This window comes from Lampetra planeri, chromosome 31 (assembly GCF_965212315.1).
Source record: "Lampetra planeri chromosome 31, kcLamPlan1.2.h2, whole genome shotgun sequence".
Classification (NCBI taxonomy): Eukaryota; Metazoa; Chordata; class Hyperoartia; order Petromyzontiformes; family Petromyzontidae; genus Lampetra; species Lampetra planeri.
Genome location: NC_136137.1, coordinates 7,241,897 through 7,264,795, shown reverse-complemented (window position 1 = coordinate 7,264,795; position 22,899 = coordinate 7,241,897). Strand labels below are relative to the sequence as shown.

Here is a 22,899-nt window from a genome sequence, read left to right as displayed (position 1 = left end):
TGTTGCCTGTTCCCTGCACCCTGTGGTGGTCATAAGGTTTTTTTATATTCCTTGGACTTTGTACTCTCACCATGGCTGACCACACACACCCAAATACAGTACCGGAGTGCTCAAGTTTGTTGGCGTGGCTTTTTGCAATGAGCTTTAATGGGATTTTAAAACGGCTGGAAACCTGACCCAGCCAGCTGCTACAATGTGGAGCAACTTCATTTAATCGCCACCCTCATTTTAATAAACCTCTTACCGGGCGCTAAGCATCCAGGCAGGATCTTTAAGAGTTTACAGGTTAAAGGTCAATTTAGCGTCAAATGAACATCGTTTTCAAAAACAGTCAAGAACCAATAGCCTTCGTTATACACCACAGTTGTCAATTCTTATAGATACTCCACTGGTTTCAATGACCCTCTTTAATTTTATTTCCGCTCAACAGGTGATTGAATATTGTGAAAGGCTTCAGGAAGTATTGAGGTTTAATAAAGGGGCGGAGAGGCGGAGAGTCTCAGTCGTCTCGGTAAGATAGGGTAGTGGGTGAAATTAGTCTGTTGACAAAAAACCATTGAGCGTCCTCATCATATGACTGACTGAGATGTGATGAGCAGATACGAGGCAAATGGATTGGTACTACAAATGTGACGTCAACTTTTGGGACCATTCTCTGGCTTTCTGACTTTACGACACCATACTCTTATTTTTTTCGGTAAAGTCACGTAGGTAAAAAAATGAAATTAAAATTAATAAAAATAAAATAAAAATCACGACGTTTCAGAGGCAACACAAGTCTCCGTCATCAGGTGGGACCGTCACAGCCAGATTTGCTGTATCACTTGAGTGATGAGTGATACAGCAAATCTGGCTGTGACCGTCCCACCTGATGACGGAGACTTGCGTTGCCTCCGAAACGTCGTGATTTTTATTTTTATTATTATTTTATTTTTATTACTTTTAATTTCATTTTTTTTACCTACGTGACTTTACCGAAAAAACTAAAAGTATGAATCCTTGCAGTCACGAAAGCTTCAAATCTAGAATTTACTACACCACTTGCTGTTCGAGTTCCGAATGGAGATTCCTTTTTCTCTCGACACACGCCGTTGATAGCAAAGTAGAAACGCTGCATTGGCATTACGGTTGTTCAGATAGTTTTGTTTTTGCATTATGAATTGCTTGCATTGGAGTAAACCGGTAAAAACAGGGTTATCAGTTTGCTGCACATACAGAAATGTCAAGAATTACATAATACAATTCTTTACGGGCGCTGTAGTGGTGTAATGGGTAGCAAGCTGGCCTTGCAATCTTGAGGTTACTGGCTTCTATCTTTTCGCATGACAGTTGAAACAATGGTGCAAGTTTCTGAAATCCCCGTCACCTCCATCTACCCAGTGGTGTGAATGGGTGCTACCGCAGGTAGTCAGTCCACGTGTCGTGTGTGGTGGGATAAAGTGGGGGGACGTCCACCTCTTTCTTCCAAAATGCCTGGTCACCATGGAAAAGAAATCAAAATTCACGGTCCCTCTAGGGGCACCGCAGTGGCGAGATGTTATCTCCCTCACCTGGTATGCAGTAGGTCGTGGGTTTGATCCCAACCCTGACGCCTGTATATTTGGAGTTTGCGTGTTCTCCCCGTGGTCGGGTGGATTTTTCTCTGGGTCCTCCGGATTTTCCCTCCACATTTAAAAACCTGCGTTTTAGAGTATTTGGCTACGATAAAAAAAAACACCCACGCGATAAGCCACTTCATTGATCTATCGTTTGTGGTCAGGTCACTTCTGAAAAAGAACTATATATATCTCAGTGGGCCTTACCTGGTAAAATAAAAAATATATACTAAAATAGTGGAGGCCTTTCTGCCCAGCGGTGGCATGAGCAAGGAGTTGAACGACTACCACAACGGTTTACTTTGAGTTGAGAAACGATGGTAAATTTACCACGCAGCCACTTAGGCCTGCTGCTGACCAACCAAAATCGCACGTGCCAAGGGGGTTCAGACGATTCCACTGGAATAGATTATCCGTTCCTGACGTTCAGCATCAGTAATTGATTCTGAAAGCGATTTTTATCGGTTTGCTGATGGGCCGTTTTTGAATCCTAATTGGGGAGGGAGATCAAACACCGAGGGTCTGATACATACATATTCACGGGTGGCTGAAACTTGGTTTCGAACGCAGGATCACAGCCTCGTTATCGGCTCATTGCTCTGACACGGCCATTATGAACCTCCGCCACAGCCACCAGAGCGCGTCTGCGTGTTTGGTTAATGTTTGGCCGTGGAAGACGCATTAAGCTTGTGCAAAATGCTGCTCCCGGCTAAGACGACGAGGATTGCAAGCTCGTACCGGCTATACCAGCCCAAGAACGGGTCACCGTTGAATTTTAACTTTATTTTTTTAGTTTTAATGCTTTTGCTGCATGTGAATTGTTCAACTTTGTATAATTGCGTTGGCAAAAAGCCCGTGCCTGGGATGGGAAAGCTCGGGTGTAGGGGAAATGCAGTGGTTGATGAGGTGATGGCCAGGTTATTCTCGGAGCTCACAATGCTGGTTTCAGGGCGGCGAGCCAACGCCATTGTGGTCCCGCGTTTGAATTCGAGTTTCTGGCACCTGTGATAAAACCGTGAATATAAACTGACCGCCGTCGTCATTTAGTGGGTTTTCATTAAGAGGGAAGTGAACTTTTGCGATTTGAAATCTCCCACTATTTATTCGCAAAAGTTTTAAAAACTGACCGGTTTCCAACAATCATTTTTGGACTCTTTTAACAACCCACTGACATCCATGTGCTGTGAATTACACATTGCTTTTTCAGTGTTTCCTTGATTAGAAGTGTCTGCAATGGGATAGAATTATTCTTTGAACTTAATCACTGCATCCTAAATGTATTGACAAAATAACAGCTGTATCAATATGTTATCCCATATGGTGAGTATGGCATATGAAGGTTTACTCGGCCTCAAAAGAGTACCTGGTTCCGGTGTGTGTAAACATCGCCACTCGGGAGACAAAAGCTGTTGGGAATGGTGCTGGCCACCCGCCCCCTCGTGTGCCTTGCTGGCTTTCATAGATGCTCGCTAACAGCACTTGCCCCAACAGTCTGTTACAGGCTAGATGGGGATCTGTCTTTCTTTTCTAAGGGCGCATACATTTTATGCATCCTATTTTCTAAGCAATTATTAATTGAACAAATTGCAGGGCAAATATTGTAATCATAAACCCAATGATTAATACATGACTGCCTTACAACGCTTATACAAACTAAGCTCATGTTTTCAGGAAGATCTATGTGTGCAGACGACTGTGCCACCGCTCCCCCTTACAGCAACAATATAACAACAACAATAGACACCATTCACCGCTAAATGACAGTAATGTCACCACAGTGCCTGTGCCAGGCTAGGTGCACGCGCAGTATCAGAGGATCGGTGACAGGTGGTTACACAGACAGAGAAAAAAAGTTAACTAATCCTTCCACTTAAAGCTTTCGTGACTGCAGGGATTCATATTGTTGGTTCTTTCGGTAAAGTCACGTAGAAGGGAAATAATAAAATAATATAAATATAAAACAATAGAAATTCTCACGACAGCAAGAACATTTTCTTGCCGTGGTTTTCACACCTGATGATGATTGCTTGTATTGTAGTCGAAACGTCGTGAGCATTTTTATTGTTTTATATTCATATTATTTTATTATTTCCCTTCTACGTGACTTTACCGAAAGAACCAAGAATATAATTCTTCCACCTTAAAAATATATAAAACTACCCCCCAAACAGACGTACACGGACACACACACACACAAGACGAATTGACTGACCATTCCAAGGTGGGATCCTTATGCATGCAATTCTCGAAACTCCGGTAAAAGCTTTCCTTGCTCAAGCAAAGAGCTTAACCAGCACTTTTAATATTTTGTCACGCTGCTGAACAACGCCGGATCTAACTGGGGCTATGACAGCAGCCCTCGCCCACCCCTTTTGCGTATGCGGCCGTGGTGGTTTTCCATGACCCCGTGTCTCGCAGCTGAGCCGGGTCACGTCGCCTAGAGCCAGTTCCCTTCGTTGCTTTTGGGGGCTCGGGTGTTGGCCGATGTCTTAGCAATGCACGGTTGAGGATGTGAGGTGCCCCCCCCCTTCCTCGCCTCCTGTTACAGAAACGCAGTGACATGTCGATCACTATGTAGAGCAAGAGGATCTAACTAGGAATGCAGGCAGGAATCCAGCAAGCAAAACTTTTTTAAAACTTTCTAATAAAGTATGACATTACTGTTGAATATTTAATATGCTGGTTGAGAGAAAAGGCCAGCTTTAAATGTGAAACCTTGACTGCAATTGAAATTATTTATAGATAACTCAGGACTCTGTTTGATTCTGTAGTGTATTTCATATGGGAAGGCTTATCCTGGCTTAGGGGTCGGCACGGTTTGAACCGACTCAAACTGGTTTCAAATTGAGCAATCCAAACCAAACCAGCGACGACTGAACCAAACCAAACCAAAACCAAACCAAACTAAGCTAAACCAAACCTCTTAAGTTGGCTTGAACCAAACTAGTTTGAGCCGGTTCCACCCTGTCCGAGCCAAACCGAGTCGGTTTTCGTAGCCCCAAACCAAACCGAACCAGTTCAAACAGAGCCAAACCAAACCGATTTGGTTCGGTTCAAACCGCGGTTTGGTGGTTTGAGCCAAACCGTGCCGACCCCTATCCTGGCTCCAAACCACCAGTGGAGCTGACTAGTAGGCGACACTTGTTTACAATTGTAAAATACAATGCAGATTTAAATGGTGTCTAAATACAACGGCAGCTCATGGTGCTGAAAAAAAACGGTGTGACATGTGCATCACTTGGGCAGTAATAGATACATATATGTATGTATGTTGCACTTTTTTCGCATCGTACATAGCCAACCGTGCTAATCGGAGGTGCGTGGGAAGAACAACACATCATGCACAAAAATCAGTTCTAAAGAAATTAATTTTCAATCTAGGTCGAAAAGTGCATAGCTCCAGTGGCTTCCGAAAATCGGAAGAGCATTCCAGACGGCCACAGAAGCACATGTGAAAGCACGCGATACAGTGGCCGTCTTTGTTCAATGTATTAGGTGTATAGTCCAGAGAAGACATGGTCATTCATAGACAGAAGAGAACTGAGACAGGGAGTTGACAGCATTTATGGCTGGGGGGGGGCGGGGTTAGGGGGGGATTCCATATTGCAAGAGCAGCAGAGGAGAAGAATCGATCTCCCATGGGGTAGAGGTTAGTGTGGGGGCAGTGGGGGGGAGGGTCAACAGGAGACCTTGACTGCTGGATCAGAGAGAATGTGAAGGAGAGTAAAGGGAGATGAGAGGGGGGGGGGGCATTCTTTCTTCTGGTATTGCCATTAACGCCACCTTTATAAGAAGTAGTATGCAAACACATTGGGCATTGGCCTTTCCGCAGAACGGATGTAATCTTGCCTGCAGTGTCTCCGTGGTGTCCAAGCACCAGATTGTAAATAACATTTCCAAATAAAATGAAAATATTCCGCTTGTATTTTTCTCCGTTTTATAAACACATTCCCCGTGCGAGTCACTTCTTCAATAGAGCTCTCTTTACCCAACACTCGATGATCATCCGCTGTACTCTATACAAATGTTTTCCACCCGTGGAGCTAAGGTAGGTACAGTCATACCTCGGTATACGACCGCTTTGGAATACGTCGAATTTGGTATACGTCGTGTTTTGACGAGAAAAAAATGTCTTGTGATACGACGTCTTGCTTGGGATACGACGCGCTTGCTAGAACTTGTATGGGTCGGGATGAGTCACCACGTACCCGCGTATATCCCGTTCACGACTGTCTCCTCCTCCTCCCCTTCCTCACCACCATCCTCGTAGGCTATCAACTCCTCTCAGCAAGTTAAAGTGACGTAAAATTTTAATTTTCTTTCAATTAATTTGTGCATTTATTTTAATTAATGTATGCATTTTAGTAATAAGTAGTGTCTAAATTAATTTATACAACCCCATTAATGTATAATATTCCATATAAAATATAATTTCTTATACTCTGGAAGGGATTATTTCCTTTCCCTTTATTTCTTATGGGAAAAAATAGTTTGGTATACGTCATTTTCGGTATAAGTCCTACCTTCTGGAACGAATTAACGATGTATACCGAAGTTCCACTGTATTTAGTTTGTTGTCCTGTGCCCCCCCCCTCGCACCTCCGATTTAGCACGGTTGGCTACGTACGGTGCGAAAGAAGTTCAACATACACACATACAGGTGGGGCAATGTATGCGAAAACATAAAAACACGTGGTTGAAACCCACACGTCCAAGGGTATGCTCACGCTCAAAAATACATACGCCTGGGTCGACAGCCTACTTGGTGTACTGCCATCGACTGTGTCGTAGCCCGGCGGGCAGGTGTCTACTGCACAAGGTCTCCTCCGTACGATCAACCCCCACGTTATTAAGGGTCCTAGGCATCGCTATCAGCATTTGGTCACCTCGTTAAATGAATGGCATTGCGGCTTTTTCGCGGCATGGTCACCATTTAGCCAAACAATGTGCCGGTCTGTACATTGTTTACGAACGTGAACAGCTCTCTTGCCATTCCACTGCTGGGTGAGGGCCTCCCTCATCACCATGCGGGTTGTTTGGGGTTATTTGAAGGTGGAAAGTATCGGGGTGGCAGGGCGCCGAAATGGTAACACTCGTGCCTCATAGCAGGAACAGCCTGGGTTTGATTCCAGACTCTGGGCACACTTTCTGCGTGGCGTTTGTATGTTCTCCTGTTCTGCACGGGCGTCCTCTCGGTTTGCCGGTTTCATGCCATAGCTAAAAAACACACACACACACACAATGCAACCGGTATTGGCCACAACACCCCAATGCTGAAGAATTACCTGAAAATTACTGGACTGGGGATTACATCTTCAGCCTATTGGTTCACCCTCTTTCAAGATATCTGGCCAGCCAACAATAGCCTCTCAAGAGCTGCCCTCTAGAGCTCCCTGTTGTGGAGGCCCTTCGGCAAGCAGTGGTGCCAGCAGGTAATTGAAGGGCTGCACCTGTACTCCCACCTATATTAACAACAACATTGCCTGAATTTCGATTTAAAGCTTTCGTGACTGCAGGGATTCATCTTCTTGGTTCTTTCGGTAAAGTCACGTAGAATGGAAATAATAAAATAATAAAAATAAAACATAATAAAATAATTCTCACGACGTTTCAGCCACAACGCAAGCAGCCGTCCTCAGGTGGAGAACAGGTCTGTCGAGAAGACATTCAGACTCTGTCTTCTCGACAGACCTGTTCTCCACCTGAGGACGGCTGCTTGCGTTGTGGCCAAAACGTCGTGAGAATTATTTTATTATGTTGAATTTTTTATTATTTTATTATTTCCATTCTACGTGACTTTATCGAAAGAACCAAGAAGAACATTGCCTGATTTAAGTTAATGTGAGAGGCGGGCAGTGAAGACATTATTTTGAAGTTGTGGTTTACACGAGGCTCAGATGGGATCGAGGGATTTTAAAGATAACGACGCATCGCGTCCAAAAGCATCCTGATGGGTTCTCTTGTTCCAGTGATTAAAAACAAAAAATATTCATGACCTAGCAAGGCCGTTTGCCAATTACCACATCTTATCATTGGCTCGAGAATCCTACCGATCCATTGCCTTTTGCATTTGGTGCGAGTTGGGTGCGGCTCAGTGAGCAGCCACTACACCCACACCACGGCACGGGGCTGCATTTGTAATTGTCCCTTGAAATTAATCGGCGCGTGCCTCCAGATCGATTTTAAATTATCGCTCGGCAGGTTCGAGGTCCGTGAATGCGTCGAGAATCACGCACGGGGGGAGGGGGGGGTGAAAAAAAATCGCTTTTACATGAATGGTACAGCACTACAGCTCGCGTGAAAATGAACGCACGCAAATAAGGGGCCGTCCATAAATGACGTCACGCACCTAGGGGGGGGGGGGGGTCATTTGTGACCATGTGTGACAATGTGTGACGAGGGGGGGGGGGGGGTTTGAGAAATGTGACGTCACATCAAAATGCGCAACTTTAAATAAATATAAACAGGTTCTACTTAATTAAATATACTTTTTATTAATGTTTTCTCCTACAGCATCAGAGTACAGCGCCAAATGACAATAGTTTAAAGCGATTTGAAGCATGTTTTATTTTTTTGGGGGGGGGTGGGGCAGAGCTTTGTGACATCATATTTGAGGGGGGGGTCTGACTTTTTGTGATGCCGTGTGACTAGGGGGGGGGGTCAAAAATAGTAAAAAATCGCGTGACGTCATTTATGGACGGTCCCCAACTGTAAGAATGAACACAGCATTGCTGCGTAGGGCTTCTGCAGTTGTTGCCGTACACCTCGCCGATGCGTCTTCAGTGCTGTACCGCGTGTTTTGCTACGCGTGGTGTCTTGACGTTCTGCTTGCATGTGTTGGGAGCTTTTTCAGCAGCCGAATGTACAAGTGTAAGTAAATTCGGTTCTGAATTATAATTATTAACACGCGGCGCAAGCCCGAAAATAATTCTGAGATAAATACGGTAAAATAATAAAAAATAAAACATAATAAAATACAAATTCTCTCTCTGGCCGAAACGTCGTGAGAGAATTGCATTTTATTATGTTTTATTTGTATTATTTTATTATTTCCCTTCTACGTGACTTTACCGAAAGAACCAAGAAGATGAATCCCTGCAGTCACGAAAGCTTTAGATCGAAAAATAAATACGGTACTCATTGGTACGCTGTGCTCGCATCAGGACATCTGCGCGTTTAAGCAGGCATAATGGCAAGCTTCGTGTTCATGTCAGGCCAGGCCGAATAAATCGAGCTGTTGCCCGATGACTCCACGCGCTCTCTCGCTCGCTCGCTCGTTCGCATGCTGTGAGCGCGCCTGCTCCTCGGAGGGAGAGGGCCGACAACCCCGGACCCCCGGCGACTCCCACCAGCGAGAGCCGTACGTGCTCACTGCTGCCACCGTGGAAACAAATAAAAAATACAAAAATTCGATTTAAAGCTTTCGTGACTGCAGGGATTCATCTTCTTGGTTTTTTCGGTAAAGTCACATAGAAGGGAAGTAATAAAATAATAAAAATAAAACATAATAAAATAATTCTCACGACGTTTCGGCCACAACGCAAGCAGCCATATATATACGCTTCGAAGCCTGGTGGTGTTCATTCAGACGCTGTCTTTCCGACAGACCTGTTCTTCACCTGAGGACGGCTGCTTGCGTTGTGGCCGAAACGTCGTCAGAATTATTTTATCATGTTTTATTTTTATTATTTTATTATTTCCCTTTTACGTGACTTTACCGAAAGAACCAAGAAGATGAAACAGAATTAAATTAAAGGCAGCCAGGCTGCGCGGGCCGCCTGAGGACGTTTGTCCCTCTCGTCGAACGGCGCGGTGACGCTGCGTAGAAGTCTGAAGGCGGTTTCCTAGTGTACGGTTATCTTCGTTTGGTGGAAATTCTACATTTCCATGGAAGGCGGCACCCGGGGCCGCTCCTTGTGACCGTGATGTTTTTTGTCCACCTGTCAAAGTCTCCCAGAGTCTCAAAAAGTGTTTTGAGTTTTTTTCTTGTGGAGCTTTGAAGTGGGTCCCGCTTGGTTCGTTTTTTTTATCATCAAAGTTCTGATTGAGTACAGTGTGTTTTGTGTGTGTGTGTAAGGAAACCAGAGTTTCCAAAGACAAAACTGCACATATATTCACTCAGAATGCACCCAATCTCATTGCTACTTGGAAGCTTAAACATGCTTGTGCCTGTATAGTACAGTACTTGGATAATCACCATGCACACGAGGTTATCATAAAAGCATCTACAGGGCTGTGACATTTGTTGGTCAGCAGATGAGCACAGCGAAACAAATCCATTGTTGTACCATGCTTCAATGCTCCCACGTCTATGCTACCTCCCTGCATGCACCCAGAATCAGAATGACAATATTTTATTCATACTGGAGGAATCCGATGAGCCGTAAAGATCTTTTCACAGATGTCCAGTAAACTAGCCCCCCCCACCTTCCCTCGCAATGACCAGCCCATGCAACAGTGTGGGATGGTCTGTGCAGAGATTGAATTGGATGGCGCAGGAGGAAAAGGATAATACGGTCTGAGCACCCCGCGAGCCGCTCGGAGTTCAAATCAGGGCAGCCGTTCGTGATGAAATTAGCAGAGGTGGGACAAAGTCATTGTTATGCAAGTCCAAGTCGAGTCGCAAGTCATCAAATTCATGACTCGAGTCTGACTCGAGTCCAAGTCACATGACTCGAGTCCACATCTCATAGGTGGGACAAAGTCATTGTTATGCAAGTCCAAGTCGAGTCGCAAGTCATCAAATTCATGACTCGAGTCTGACTCGAGTCCAAGTCACATGACTCGAGTCCACACCTCTGGAAATTAGGTGTTCGCCACATGGCAATGAAACTCAACGTTTGTCGTACATGTAGCTAGAATATTGCACATTTAAGCAAACGATAAGATTTAAAATTGCTGGTGTAATGTTTTTGTTGTTACAGGCATTGGCCATCAATAGGTATATAACGAATCTAATTCTCTAGTCGGTTTTTTTCTGGCATCCCAGTTCAGGAGGCAGGAATTAATTTTGTACCTGCAGCTGGTACACGTATAACATTGAACTTCATTACAGCTTCGTAATGACAAGCCGCAGTAGTGCGATTGTGGCCATGCAACCCAAACTATGGACCGCATAATACACCCACTGTATTCATAATAAACGTTTTTGGGCCAGATCGCGTTATTTAAAAATGTGTCGTAACCCTCCACCACCCGACACGGCCAATCAGCAAAAAAGTGTCACGTTGACAAAAGACAAATAGTTCACTACTTTAGCCCACCGGTGTGTTGAAGCATGAAACCACAACATTTACAATTTTTGAGTACGACGTTTCGCTGGTAATTGCATCCAGCATCATCGGCCAATTCGCCAGAATGGAGAGGCTCTGCTCTTGCTCCCGGTCTTAAATATGAATAATATTGGTCGCGAAAGCCTACGTGTTAAACAAACCCACTGTAGTATGCGTTCCTTCAACAGAGGAGGAGGAATAATCGCAAAACTTCACCAACTCTCTCTTGAAGCCCTCTCTGGTCGCGGCTAGCAGACCTTAACATTGGCATTTACCTCCTGAACACATTGCCCATCATACGCAACAATAGAAACAACAGTACACGTACACTGCACAGCTTTAATAGCCCGAGTGATGAATAAGATACCTGTCTGGGCTTGGTCACGTGGTGAAAACGTGGTAACCCTCAGGTGTCTGAAGCTCATGCTAAAGAGTGCTCTCTTATCGTCTGCCCAAGCAAGCGTGAGCCCTTGAGCCCCGTGAATAGTTGTTGCCGGGATTTATAGATTTGTGAGATTTATGGAGCCGTGTCCAAACGGTGATTTCCTCATCCCAGGCAATGTGGAAAGAGAGGCAGTGCCATGTTCCTAGAAAATTAAAGTGCATCTATTCCATGAGAATAACGTGCGAGCACACGCGCATACTAAAATAAGTACATTCAGCTGTATAGAAACGCAAGACAAAGATCCCCCGTATAGCCTGAGCAGACTGTTGGGGTAAGTGCTGTGAGCGCGCACCTAAGAAGGCCGGCACGGCACACGAGGGGGTGGGTGACGAACACCAAGCCCGGCCGCCTTTGTCTCCCCGGTAGCGATGTTTATGCACCGCACCAGGTACTCGCTTGAGCCTGACTCGACCGAGTAGCTCAGAACCGGTTCAGAGTATTTATTATTGGTGTCGGCCACGTGCAGGAACCGAACTCGGGTCACCGGGTCTGTAGCTCAGTCCACTAACCGCTGCACTACTGCTCCCCGTGGAAGCACACTCAGAAACGGCTGTGAATAAACAACAACCGCTGCCATTTGTCACTAAGAGAGCCCCCACGTGAACTGTCAAAGGCTTGCACACATACATACACACCCACATACAGCACTGCACAAACGCATGCACTGTTAGTTATCACATGCACAAAGATCAACATCCCCCGTATAGAATTAAAGACTGTAGGGGCAAGTGCTGTTCGTGAGAACCTATTAAGGCAGGCAAGGCATACTGGGAAGATCTCGTGTAGCCAAACCATGCCCGGCTGCATCGGCTACTCATTTCAGGCTGTCCGGACTAAATCACCAGTTGAGAAATCACTGATGAAGAAGTGTTATCCGTGACCGGGAGTAGAACTTAGGTCGCCAGGCACATATCGTGGTTCTCTCACCTCTTCCCTCAATTCCATGTACACACACACCTCAGTATACAGTACAAACATCCCTTTCCAAACATTGTTCTTACACAGGAGCATATACGCACATGCTAAAGCCAACACACGTTCCATTGTAGACACAGCTGTGTGCTGTGCAAGTCGAAGCGATTTCCTGCTCAATAAGCACAGAGGTGTGCTGCTCTGCTCTTCTCTTCACAGCCGTGAGCCAGTGGTGGAAGTTCCACGTTCCTATGGTGGGGGCGAGTCTATCCAAAGGACAACCATTGTTGACTCCCCCACCATGCTTTACTCATTTTATTAACCCCCGGAAGGATAATTGGCTGAGTCAGCTCTCCCAACCAGGATTTGAACTCGCAACCTTGTGATTGCGAGCCACACACTCTCCACTCTGAGCCAGTTGGCTGATATGCATACATGCTGATACTAACACCTGCGCGCACACAGCTGATTTGATGCATTATGCTGTACATCCACATTGTATTTGATTTACATTACGAACAAACGCCTCGATAAATATGCATATACACGTACACACGACCGATGCAACTTGATACACGCGTGACTTTGCAAACACGTGTACACACACGCACGCGCAGGCTGTCCACGAAAGTGCACGTGAACCTCGGCACACACAAACACGAACTCTCAATGCACACACGTATGCACATTCGCTAACGTCACATTGTGATGATGAATGCAATGGGGTCACAGATGTACAATACCGGGGCTGAGTAAGCACACGGGTCTTGTGTGTGTGTGTGTTTGTGCTGAGAGTGCATTCTGTGTGTGTGCTGTGTGTGCACTGCGTGTGCTATGTATGTACTTTTGCAAGCGTGCGTGCGTGTGTCTTTGCAGTGGCACACGCAATTGCGTAGCGACATAGCCACATTGTGCTACCAATCCGGCGACCTAAGTTCGACTCCCGTGGCGATTTGAGGTCTGAACTGCACCTGGTCAACTAGTCCTTAAATGAGTACCTGGTGCAGTGTGCAGACATCAGCACTGGGGAGACAAAGGTGGCTGGGCATCGTTCTGGCCACCCCACCTCCTCGTGTACCATGCCAGCCTTGATAGATCCTCACAACCAGCACTTGCCCACAACAGTCTGTCAATACTAAATGGCACGTTTGTCTTTTTGTGTTCGTTAATAAAAACGCGCGTGTGTGTGTGTGTGCGTTACCAAAGTATAGAGGAAGTAAAATAGATGGATGTAATCGATCACACTGCATACCAATGCCAACATCATCATATTAGTTGCGCTTGCCCGGTGAATACATTGCTTTTCAGACAGATTTGGTGGATCACTCGGCTTAGGGATGCTAGAGGGTTTGTGTGCGTGTTGAATTGGGCAGGATTCCCCTCCTACAGAGCAGCGGTGCCTGTGGAATTGAGTGCGGTAAATGTGTCTGTTTGTGTGCCATTTTTATTTTTCTCCTTTAGTGTACGTGGGTTTGCTTCGGGCAATACCATCGCTTGTCACAGCAAGGCATTTGTCAAATCATGAACTGGCAAGGACCTCCTCAGAGTGGGTCTTCATGCCCGGAAAGGCTTTCCAGGAGAAGTTATTAAAGTGTTAAAACAGATTCATGTCCAGGCAAGCATTGGTGAAATACTGTATTCACATTGGTGACCGTTAGTCAGAGGTGGATATTCCACATTCCAATAGCAGTTGAAGTCTCTCCATAAGATATCCACAGTGCCACAGGGTGGTATGCAGAATCATCATCTTTGAAGCTCTTTTTCACAGATTTCCAGTAGGGGCGTTGTCAGCAAGTTACATGCGGGCACGAGTTGACCCCTACCAGGTTTTTGATCTATTAACGTTATGATTGTGAGACTAGCTCTGCCTGAAGTGCCCCCTGATTCTCCAATATAGTAATAATAATACATAGACCTTTGTAAATTCACTGCTGGATGAAGGCCTTACAAAGCCATGTCGGTCAAGGGGTTGTTTGGCCATACTTAACCAACAGTGGGCAGTGGTCCCAGAATCGGGTTTAGATATTCGCCACATGGCCTGGAATCTAATTGATGCCACAGCGGGTTTAGCACTGCGCCACTAACTGCCCCAGCTCCACCCTATGAAAGATATATAATTTGTAGGTCTTGTGGCATTAACCAAGTGGGAGTTGTCTGAAACCAAGGGTCTCCATTGTCAGGGACGACGTGGGAAACAAACGCGTCAATCGCACAGGAAAAAAAGAGCGGAACACAAAGGGGAAGCGTGCGTGCACGGTGTTAATATAAACGAACAATACAAACAAGTAAACAATGACATTCCCGATCCTGCCACATATTTGATCACGTATAGTACGGTGCGGTGAAGATAAAGGCCCCTTTCAAGCGACTGCAGGTGGAAAGGCCTCCACTGGAGGGAGCCCTAGAGAAGTCTGCAGATGATCTTTTGGCCTACTCTTCCACCCTGGGCTTGAAAGACACACACGGCGTGCCCGTTCGGGCGAGCTGTGGTGTCACCAGTTGATGCTGCTGTGGGTGGACAGAGGTGTGGGGGGAGGTATAAATATAACTTCATTTTAAATGTTTTTTTTATTATCATCAAACATCGCCGCTTTTATAAAGCGCTTTTGTACAAGGTACTCAAGGCGCTGTGCATCACAAACGAAATATAATATATTGTAGAGTGGACTGTGTGTGTATATATATCGAAAACGTACTTCATCGTCGCAGTATCACGTGATGAGATGAATGGGGACATGCTCCCGTGCGCTGGCACTGCGAGCAGATGCTCGTGCGTCCTCACCGGAGAACAGCTCCGGGAGACGATAACCCCGCAGATTCCGCTTCCCGAGTGCACGGAGGAACGCACGCCAACGAGGAAAGGGCACTCAAACACTTTAATTTGTCGGTAGCCTAATTGCCATACTGTATTTCCCACCAAGGTTATGATCGCGAGGTTCACGAGTAGAAATTCTGGTTGTCATTCACTGACACCGTAATTATCGTCAATCCCCTTGTGGTCGGTACAATAAGCACTGCATTGTGAGGTTCCCACCAGATGTTGCAAGGTTTATTGAATTATGGATGAACCTGGCACTGCCATAAAAACGTGGAATGCAGTACACACCACTGATATAATCGTACAAGTGTGTGCGAAGTAATATTCCCGTTACATTCCTGCAACAGAAAGGTAACAGGAATATTACTTTTCTCTGCTCAGTGTCATTAATTCATCTGTGGTTTTCTTGTGGATTACCTGCCTCGTTGGCATAGGAACGTGGAATTTCCACCGCCTCTTGCTTTATTGATGAGTATAACACGAGTGACTTCTTGTATTAATGATCAATGCACTTTGTTGTAAAGCAGACATCAAAGACCCAGTGACATCTTTCACAAGAATAGGCTGCTGTGTACCACCAGTCAAGCTGGGAGATTCCTGCAGGAATCGAATTTGTCATCATCATCGATTATTTTATCTCGCTCCTCCCATGCAGTACATCACATAGTGCCAGTCTAAAGGGTTCTTTGAGATGATTGCTCAGTAAGGGAAATGCTGCAGACAAAATACGATACGGTTCAAAATTCAATGTGGTTACAGAAAAGATACACGAACCAGAAAAATACTAAATTGGAAAGGTAAACTGTGCTTGAGACTTCACTCAATTTTTTTGTCCACTTCATTTGAGTTATCCATACGCCAACTGAAAATAGCGTCATTTTCCTTTAGTCATTGTGAGTACACGAAAAGTATTTCCAGGTTTAGCTGTTCCACAACTTTAGTGTTATTCCGACTCCCACAAGTGTCGTATTACTCTGGAATTGTGATTCTTTAACAGGTGATTTTAATTGTCATTTAGATTTTCTGCTCAGATGAGCATTGACGCAGTGCTTCATCTCCTGGTTACAGCCACAAGCCACTGTGGAAATTTAACTTTCCAATGATGGAGGTGAGTCTGTGTCCCTAAGGACATTGTTGACTTCCCTACAAACTGGTGAATATTTTATCGATCCTGGATAAATGGACTGAGTCAATCCCGATCCAAGATTTGAATTCGCAACCTTCCAATTGCGAGATGAGCCACCTGGCCTTTTCATTATGGATGATTGCCATGTTAAAATATCGGTTCATCTGAATTGTATTTTAACTGAGATTCTGGCTTGACAGATTAGTGTAACTGAATGGGATTCTATTGTGATTCAAGTATCAATCTAGTTAAGTCCAGCTAAGTGTCATAACCCACATTTCTGAACAAAATTCTGTCCAAAAACGCAATTGCGTAATTTAGTCAAGATCCACATGATATGTGGCGCCTTTGGGAGACCTTCATTCAGCAGTAGATTGACCATGGCTGCTGATGATTATCATCTGACCGTGCGCAACTATTGTCTGCCAGGTTCTCACTCAAGAAATAGTGAATCTCTTGTTTCTCCTACCTGGTTAAGTAAAGGACATCGATGAGCCAATCAATATTCATTACGATTTCATAAACCCCTTTTAGACAACTGTAATAAATCTGGGCGTTGCTGCCTCTGCCCTTCTGCAATGCAGCACTGTGCAGGCAGTGAGGGTTGGCGGATCACACAAATGTTGTGAAATTCCCTTCTTGTGCGCGTCGAGGTGCTACAACTCCAGGCTCGCAAGGAGAAGGGAGTGCAACGAATGGGACTGATCGCCATATGTTTCCATCTGTACGGGGATAGAGCGTTGCCCCCTCGCACGCGTGGGGGTTTCTCCCGAGAGCTCCGGTTTCTTCCCACTTGTACAGACACTCATTAAGTGGTTGTACACATCTTAAAATAAAACCCAATACAGACTTACCGAGTCCTACGACACGGTGTGGCTTCTTGCATAAATAAGTTACATACACACGACTATTAGGTAATTAAAAAAAACTAAATGTAGTTTTGTCTATTTGTGTTTCTCCCTTGTAATGGGACGTTGTAGGATGAACGTCACGGGGCGACCAATAATATCTGAATTGGTCTGTAATAAGGTAGGGCACTGATAAGATTCAAGTTTTATATTCTTAGGTTTTTTCGGTAAAGTCACGTAGGTAAAACATCAAAATTAATGAAAATAAAATAAAACAAAAATCACGACGTTTCGGAGGCAACACAAGTCTCCGTCATCAGGTGGGACCGTCACAGCCGAATTAGCTGCATCCGAGACCAAGGTTCTCTGCAAACCTCCCGGCTACCATCAAAGGTTTGTACACGAAGCCATACAAATATACAAACACAGACATAATTTCAACCGTGATGATGGGTACAAACTTAGTAATCATTGGAAAGATGTTATCAACCACGCAAAAAAGACTTAATTACACTTTTTTGGACCATCTTATCTGATAGGCACTATTTTACTTTACTTTACCGAGTGTTAACATCCCCAGTAGTTTAACAGTACTCTCTTCATTGTTCAGCCAGCATTGGTATAAACATGGGCATTTTCGTTCTTTTGTCTATCATGTGTATCAGGCCTCCCCTCCCCCTCTCTGTCCATTGTGTTGGCGTGTGCAGCAGCAACCGCGTCCAAGCCGTCGTTCTTCTTTTTTGGCCCCCCCTCCCCCTCCCGATGCGTTGTACTTAGCACTCCGTGCTGTCTTTGAGCCCCGCCCCCCTCCCGATACGTCCCATTCATTGGCTACCACATTCTGATGAGCCCCCCCCTCTCCTCCCCCCTTCAACTTGCTTATAAGGGATTACATCTTGAATCATTGCCTCACTTGATGCAGCTAATTCGGCTGTGACGGTCCCACCTGATGACGGAGACTTGTGTTGCCTCCGAAACGTCGTGATTTTTGTTTTATTTTATTTTCATTAATTTTGATGTTTTACCTACGTGACTTTACCGAAAAAACCTAAGAATATGATTCCTTGCAGTCACGAAAGCTTCAAATCTAGAAAGATTCAAGTTTCATTTATTTGGTAAAGCCCTGTGAGCCATGTGGCTCTTAAGTCGGGTGCAACCAAAACAAACAAAATATATGAACGAAGAACATCTTAAAGCGACGACGCGCAACAGAAACATCCTGAATTTCGATTTAAAGCTTTCGTGACTGCAGGGATTCATATTCTTGGTTCTTTCGGTAAAGTCACGTAGAAGGGAAATAATAAAATAATAAATACAATTCTCACGACGTTTTGATTGGTTTTCACACCTGATGATGATTGCTTGTGTTGTAATCGAAACGTCGTGAGAATATTATTGTTTAATTAATATTATTTTATTATTTCCCTTCTACGTGACTTTACCGAAAGAACCAAGAATATAGAAACATCCTGGATAAACCTTCCCAATGTTAAATTATCAAAATACGAGGTCATTTTTTAGCGTTAGGAAATTGCCAAACTTATTTTTTTTAATTTACATCTCTTACAGTACCATCTTCAGACAGTCGTCTTGTGTGCGTGTAGGGCGGGGTGGACTTGGTTATTCATTATATTTTATAGGCTGGTCATTCACAGATATCTGCTCGTGTTCTGGGGTGGCCAGCAACACTGCCGGTTTTTTTTGCGTGAAAATGTTGACGCCAGAAAAAACACATGGGCTCCCTCTCCTCCCCCCTCCACCTTGGGCTTCCTTGGCTGGTGGGGGGAGGGAGGCTGGTGGGGGGGGGGGCTGGTGGGGGGGAGGTTGGTGGGGGGGGGGCGGCTGGTGGTGTGGGGGAGGCTGGTGGTGTGGGGGAGGCTGGTGGTGTGGGGGAGGCTGGTGGGGGGGGGGAGGTTGGTGGGGGGGGGAGGTTGGTGGGGGGGGTCTGGTGGGGGGAGGCTGGTGGGGGGGGCTGGTGGGGGGGAGGTTGGTGGGGGGAGGCTGGTGGGGGGGGGGCTGGTGGGGGGAGGCTGGTGGGGGGGGGCTGGTGGGGGGCTGGTGGGGGGGAGGCTGGTGGGGGAGGCTGGTGGGGGAGGCTGGGGGGGGAGGCTGGTGGTGGGGGGGAGGCTGGTGGTGGGGGGGAGGCTGGTGGGGGGGGGAGGTTGGTGGGGTCTGGTGGGGGGAGGCTGGTGGGGGGGGGGGCTGGTGGGGGGAGGCTGGTGGGGGAGGCTGTTGTGGGGAGGGGCTGGTGGTGGGGGGGGGGAATAGGTCCCTCTCGTGTTTGTAATTGAGTCGGGCAGCGTGGCGGGCAGCCCCTGAGAACGAGGGGTCCTTCACGCGGTGGACGAGAGATGAGAGAGCGTTGATGAAGCGGGAGCGGCAGTAGTAGCAGCATCAGTAGCAGCAGCAGCATCAGCAGCAGTAGTAGTAACAGCAGCATCATCAGCAGCAGTAGTAGTAACAGCAGCATCATCAGCAGCAGTAGTAGTAACAGCAGCATCATCAGCAGCAGTAGTAGTAACAGCAGCATCATCAGCAGCAGTAGTAGTAACAGCAGCATCATCAGCAGCAGCAGTAGTAACAGCAGCATCATCAGCAGCAGTAGTAGTAACAGCAGCATCATCAGCAGCAGTAGTAACAACAGCAGCATCATCAGCAGCAGTAGTAGTAACAGCAGCATCATCAGCAGCAGTAGTAGTAACAGCAGCATCATCAGCAGCAGTAGTAACAACAGCAGCATAATCATCAGCAGCAACAGTAGCAGCAGTCGTAACAACAGCATCATCAGCAGCGTCATCAGCAAGCAGAGGCAACATTGGTATGGCAGCACAGACACGCTCGCACACACGGCGACACAAATACAAAGATCCCCCGTGTAGCCTCAACACACTGTAGAGGGCAAGTGCTGTTAGCGAGCACCTATAAAGGCCGAAACGGCACACGGAGGGGGTGGGTAGCCAGCACCACGCCCGACCGCCTTTGTCTCCCCAGTGGCGATGTTTATACATTGCACTAGGTACTCATTTGAGGCCGAGTCGACCTAGGGGAGGCCCAGCACCGGTTCAGATGATCGTCACCGGCGTTGACCGTGAGCGGGAATCGAACTCGGGTCGCCGGGTTCATGAGCCCGCAGACGGTGACACACGCACACAGACACACACAAACAGACACATACAGATACACACACAGACACACATACGCAGACACAGACACACACACAGACACACACACACGCAGACACACACAAACAGCCACACACATACCAAGGCACGCACAGCCTGTGTACGTCTCGCGTCTTGCATGGAGAGGAGGGGAGGGAGGAGGAGGGGAGGAGGAGGAGGAGGAGGTGGGGGGGAGGGAGGAGGTGGGGGGAGGAAGGAGGGGGTAGGGATGGAGGAAATAGGAAGGGAGGAGGAAGAGGGAGGGGGGAGGAGGAGGGAGGGAGGAGGAGGGGAGGGAGGAGGTGGGGAGGGAGGAGGTGGGGGGAGGGAGGAAAGGAGGGCGGGGAGGGAGGGGGGAGGGAGGAGGAGAGGGGGGAGGGAGGAAAGAGGGGCGGAGAGGGAGGAGAGGAGGGAGGAGGTGGGGGGGAGGGAAGGAGGAGGGGGTAGGGATGGAGGAAAGATGGGCGGGGAGGGAGGGAGGAGGAGGGGGGTTCCGTGAGAGACAAAAGCAGCGAGGGCGCCGCGGTGGCAGCGTTCGTGACACTTTTTTGACTGCGAGACTGTCGAGAGAGAGGGACGAGCGGCATTGCCAGGGAAGAAGGAGGAGGTGGATGAGGAAGAGGAGAGAGAGATTGAGAGATACACACGGGCAGGAGAAGACGAGAGGGGATCTACGTTCCTTTGCCGGGAGCTGTGAGGTTTGTGTCTGTTTCAGCGGCTGTGGTGGATTCCGTGGTGGTGGTGGTGTTGGTTTGTCTGTGTGCGTGGTATACGCGTTGGTACACGTGCTGTGTGGATACACTGCGTACGTGTAATGTGTGCCATGTGCTGTGTCTACATGTGCTAGGTATATACTATGGGTGATGTGTACATGTTATATGTGTACACTGTGTGTGGACTTTCACCGCGTGTGTGTGCAATGCACTGTATGCATAGCATGTGTTTTTGCGTACAGTGTGTACATGTACATGCCACGTCCACGTGTTCACGTCGTGTGTCTCGGTGTGTGCACGGGGTCCCGAGTTTGATTCCCGCTCACGGCCAACACCCGGTGACGATTATCTGAAACCGGTCCTGGGCCTCCCCTAGGTTGACTCGGCCTCAAATGAGTGTCTGGTGCGGTGTGTAAACATCGCCACTGGGGAGACAAAGAGGGCCGGGCGTGGTGTTGGCCACGCACCCCCTCGTGTGCCACAGTGCCGGGCTTCATAGGTGCTCGCTAACAGCACTTGCCCCGACATTCTGTTACAGGCTATAAGGGTGAGGGATCTTTGTCTTTGTGTGTGCATTATGAGACCTTTACCAGTGGCAAAATATAGTAATAGGTTTTTACCCTTTCAACTGGTACAAAAATTGACACCTTTATACAAGGCATCATGTTTGCAATAACCACAACACAAGCAGACAAAATGCAAACAAAAAGAAACAACTCTGATAATGATATCCACTGTCCTTGAGTTGTTTCTTTTTGTTTGCATTTTGACTGCTTGTGTTGTGGTTATTGCAAACATGATGCCTTGTATAAAGGTGTCAGTTTTTGTACCAGTTGAAAGGGTAAAAACCTATTACTTCTTTGTGTGTGCATGTTCCTGACGTGTGTGCATGTTCTTGGCATGTGTGTGTGTGTTTAGCATGTGAATTGTGTGCGTACTCATTTGCTGTGTGCGGCGTATGTGCATCTACCATGTGTGCATCGCCTGTGTGTGCACTGTGGCCTTGTTAGTGTTGTTAATGCACGTGTCTACCCGGGAACGCATTCACTGAGTCCTGTGACTCGTTCTCAGGAGGGTCTTGCCGAGTAAGGGGGGCGACGATTGCCCTGTATCATCCCAGTTGAGTACTGTGTGTGTGTGAGAGAGCATGCCTTTAATAGGTGCCCGGCTAAAAGCACTTGTCCCCCACGAAGGCTATATGGGGGACTATTGTCTTTGGGGTGTGTTGTTGTTGTTGCGCTGTTTGTGTAGAAGATAAAATATACATACATACACACGAGCGTGTGATGGTGGTATGAACACACGTGTGTAAGGACATGCATGATGGTATGCGGCTGTGAGTATTTGACCATTCAAGTCGTCTCATGAGTGGGGTCTGTACTGTACCAACCTGTGTGTTTCAACATGCATGGATTCTTGTGAGAAGTGTGTCATCGGAGTGTGTGGGCGTCTGGACTTTGCGTGTGTGTGTGTGAGAAAGGGCATTTTTTTTGTAATGGGAATGCGTGTCCATACGAATCTCTTCGGACCTTACCGGCCACAATTATGCCCTCATTTCTCTACGCTTGTGAAACGTGGACCCCGTGTGAAACGTGGACCCCGTGTGAAACGTGGACCCCTTGCAGGGAATATCTGCACCGGTTTGAAACGTTAACGCCGGCCCTGCTTACGATCCGTCCTGGGTTTAACCAGAATTTGTTTGTGTGAGGAGCTCACAGATCCATGAAAAATCTGGACACAGTCCGCTGTCTGTGAGCTCTGCCGGCTGTCGGTGAGAACGCAGCAAGTTGGCACGGGTGCTGCAATCTGCCGGTCATCACGGTTAATCCGAGACCTGCCTTTCACAATACGTGTGGCCTCAAGGTACACCTAGCCTGGCACAAATACCGTGATAACGTCACCACTACTTATATTGGCGAATGGTGGTTACATATAATGAGAAAACAGTTTGAACCGCGCAGTTGAATTCCAGGGTTATTTGAACAATAAAGTTTGTATCGAAAAAAAAC

The 22,899-nt window shown here is 46.8% G+C and overlaps 1 protein-coding gene across 6 annotated transcripts in view; it reads left to right on the top strand.

Moving 5' to 3' along the window:
• LOC144729164 (5'-AMP-activated protein kinase subunit gamma-2-like) overlaps nt 1-22,899 on the top strand; it is a 148,411-nt gene that overhangs the window by 81,591 nt on the left and 43,921 nt on the right. Inside the window, exon 1 of one of the 6 annotated variants that reach the window (XM_078609171.1) lies at nt 19,423-19,834. The exons of 4 other annotated variants lie outside the window; for them this stretch is intronic. Coding sequence is in view for 1 of the 2 variants with exons in the window: in XM_078609170.1 (XP_078465296.1) it covers nt 20,789-20,875 (87 nt within the window). In the remaining variant the exon portion in view is untranslated. Of the gene's footprint in view, nt 1-19,422; nt 19,835-20,678; nt 20,876-22,899 lie in introns of those variants that run through there. One more of the 6 variants, XM_078609170.1, reaches the window with a different exon arrangement.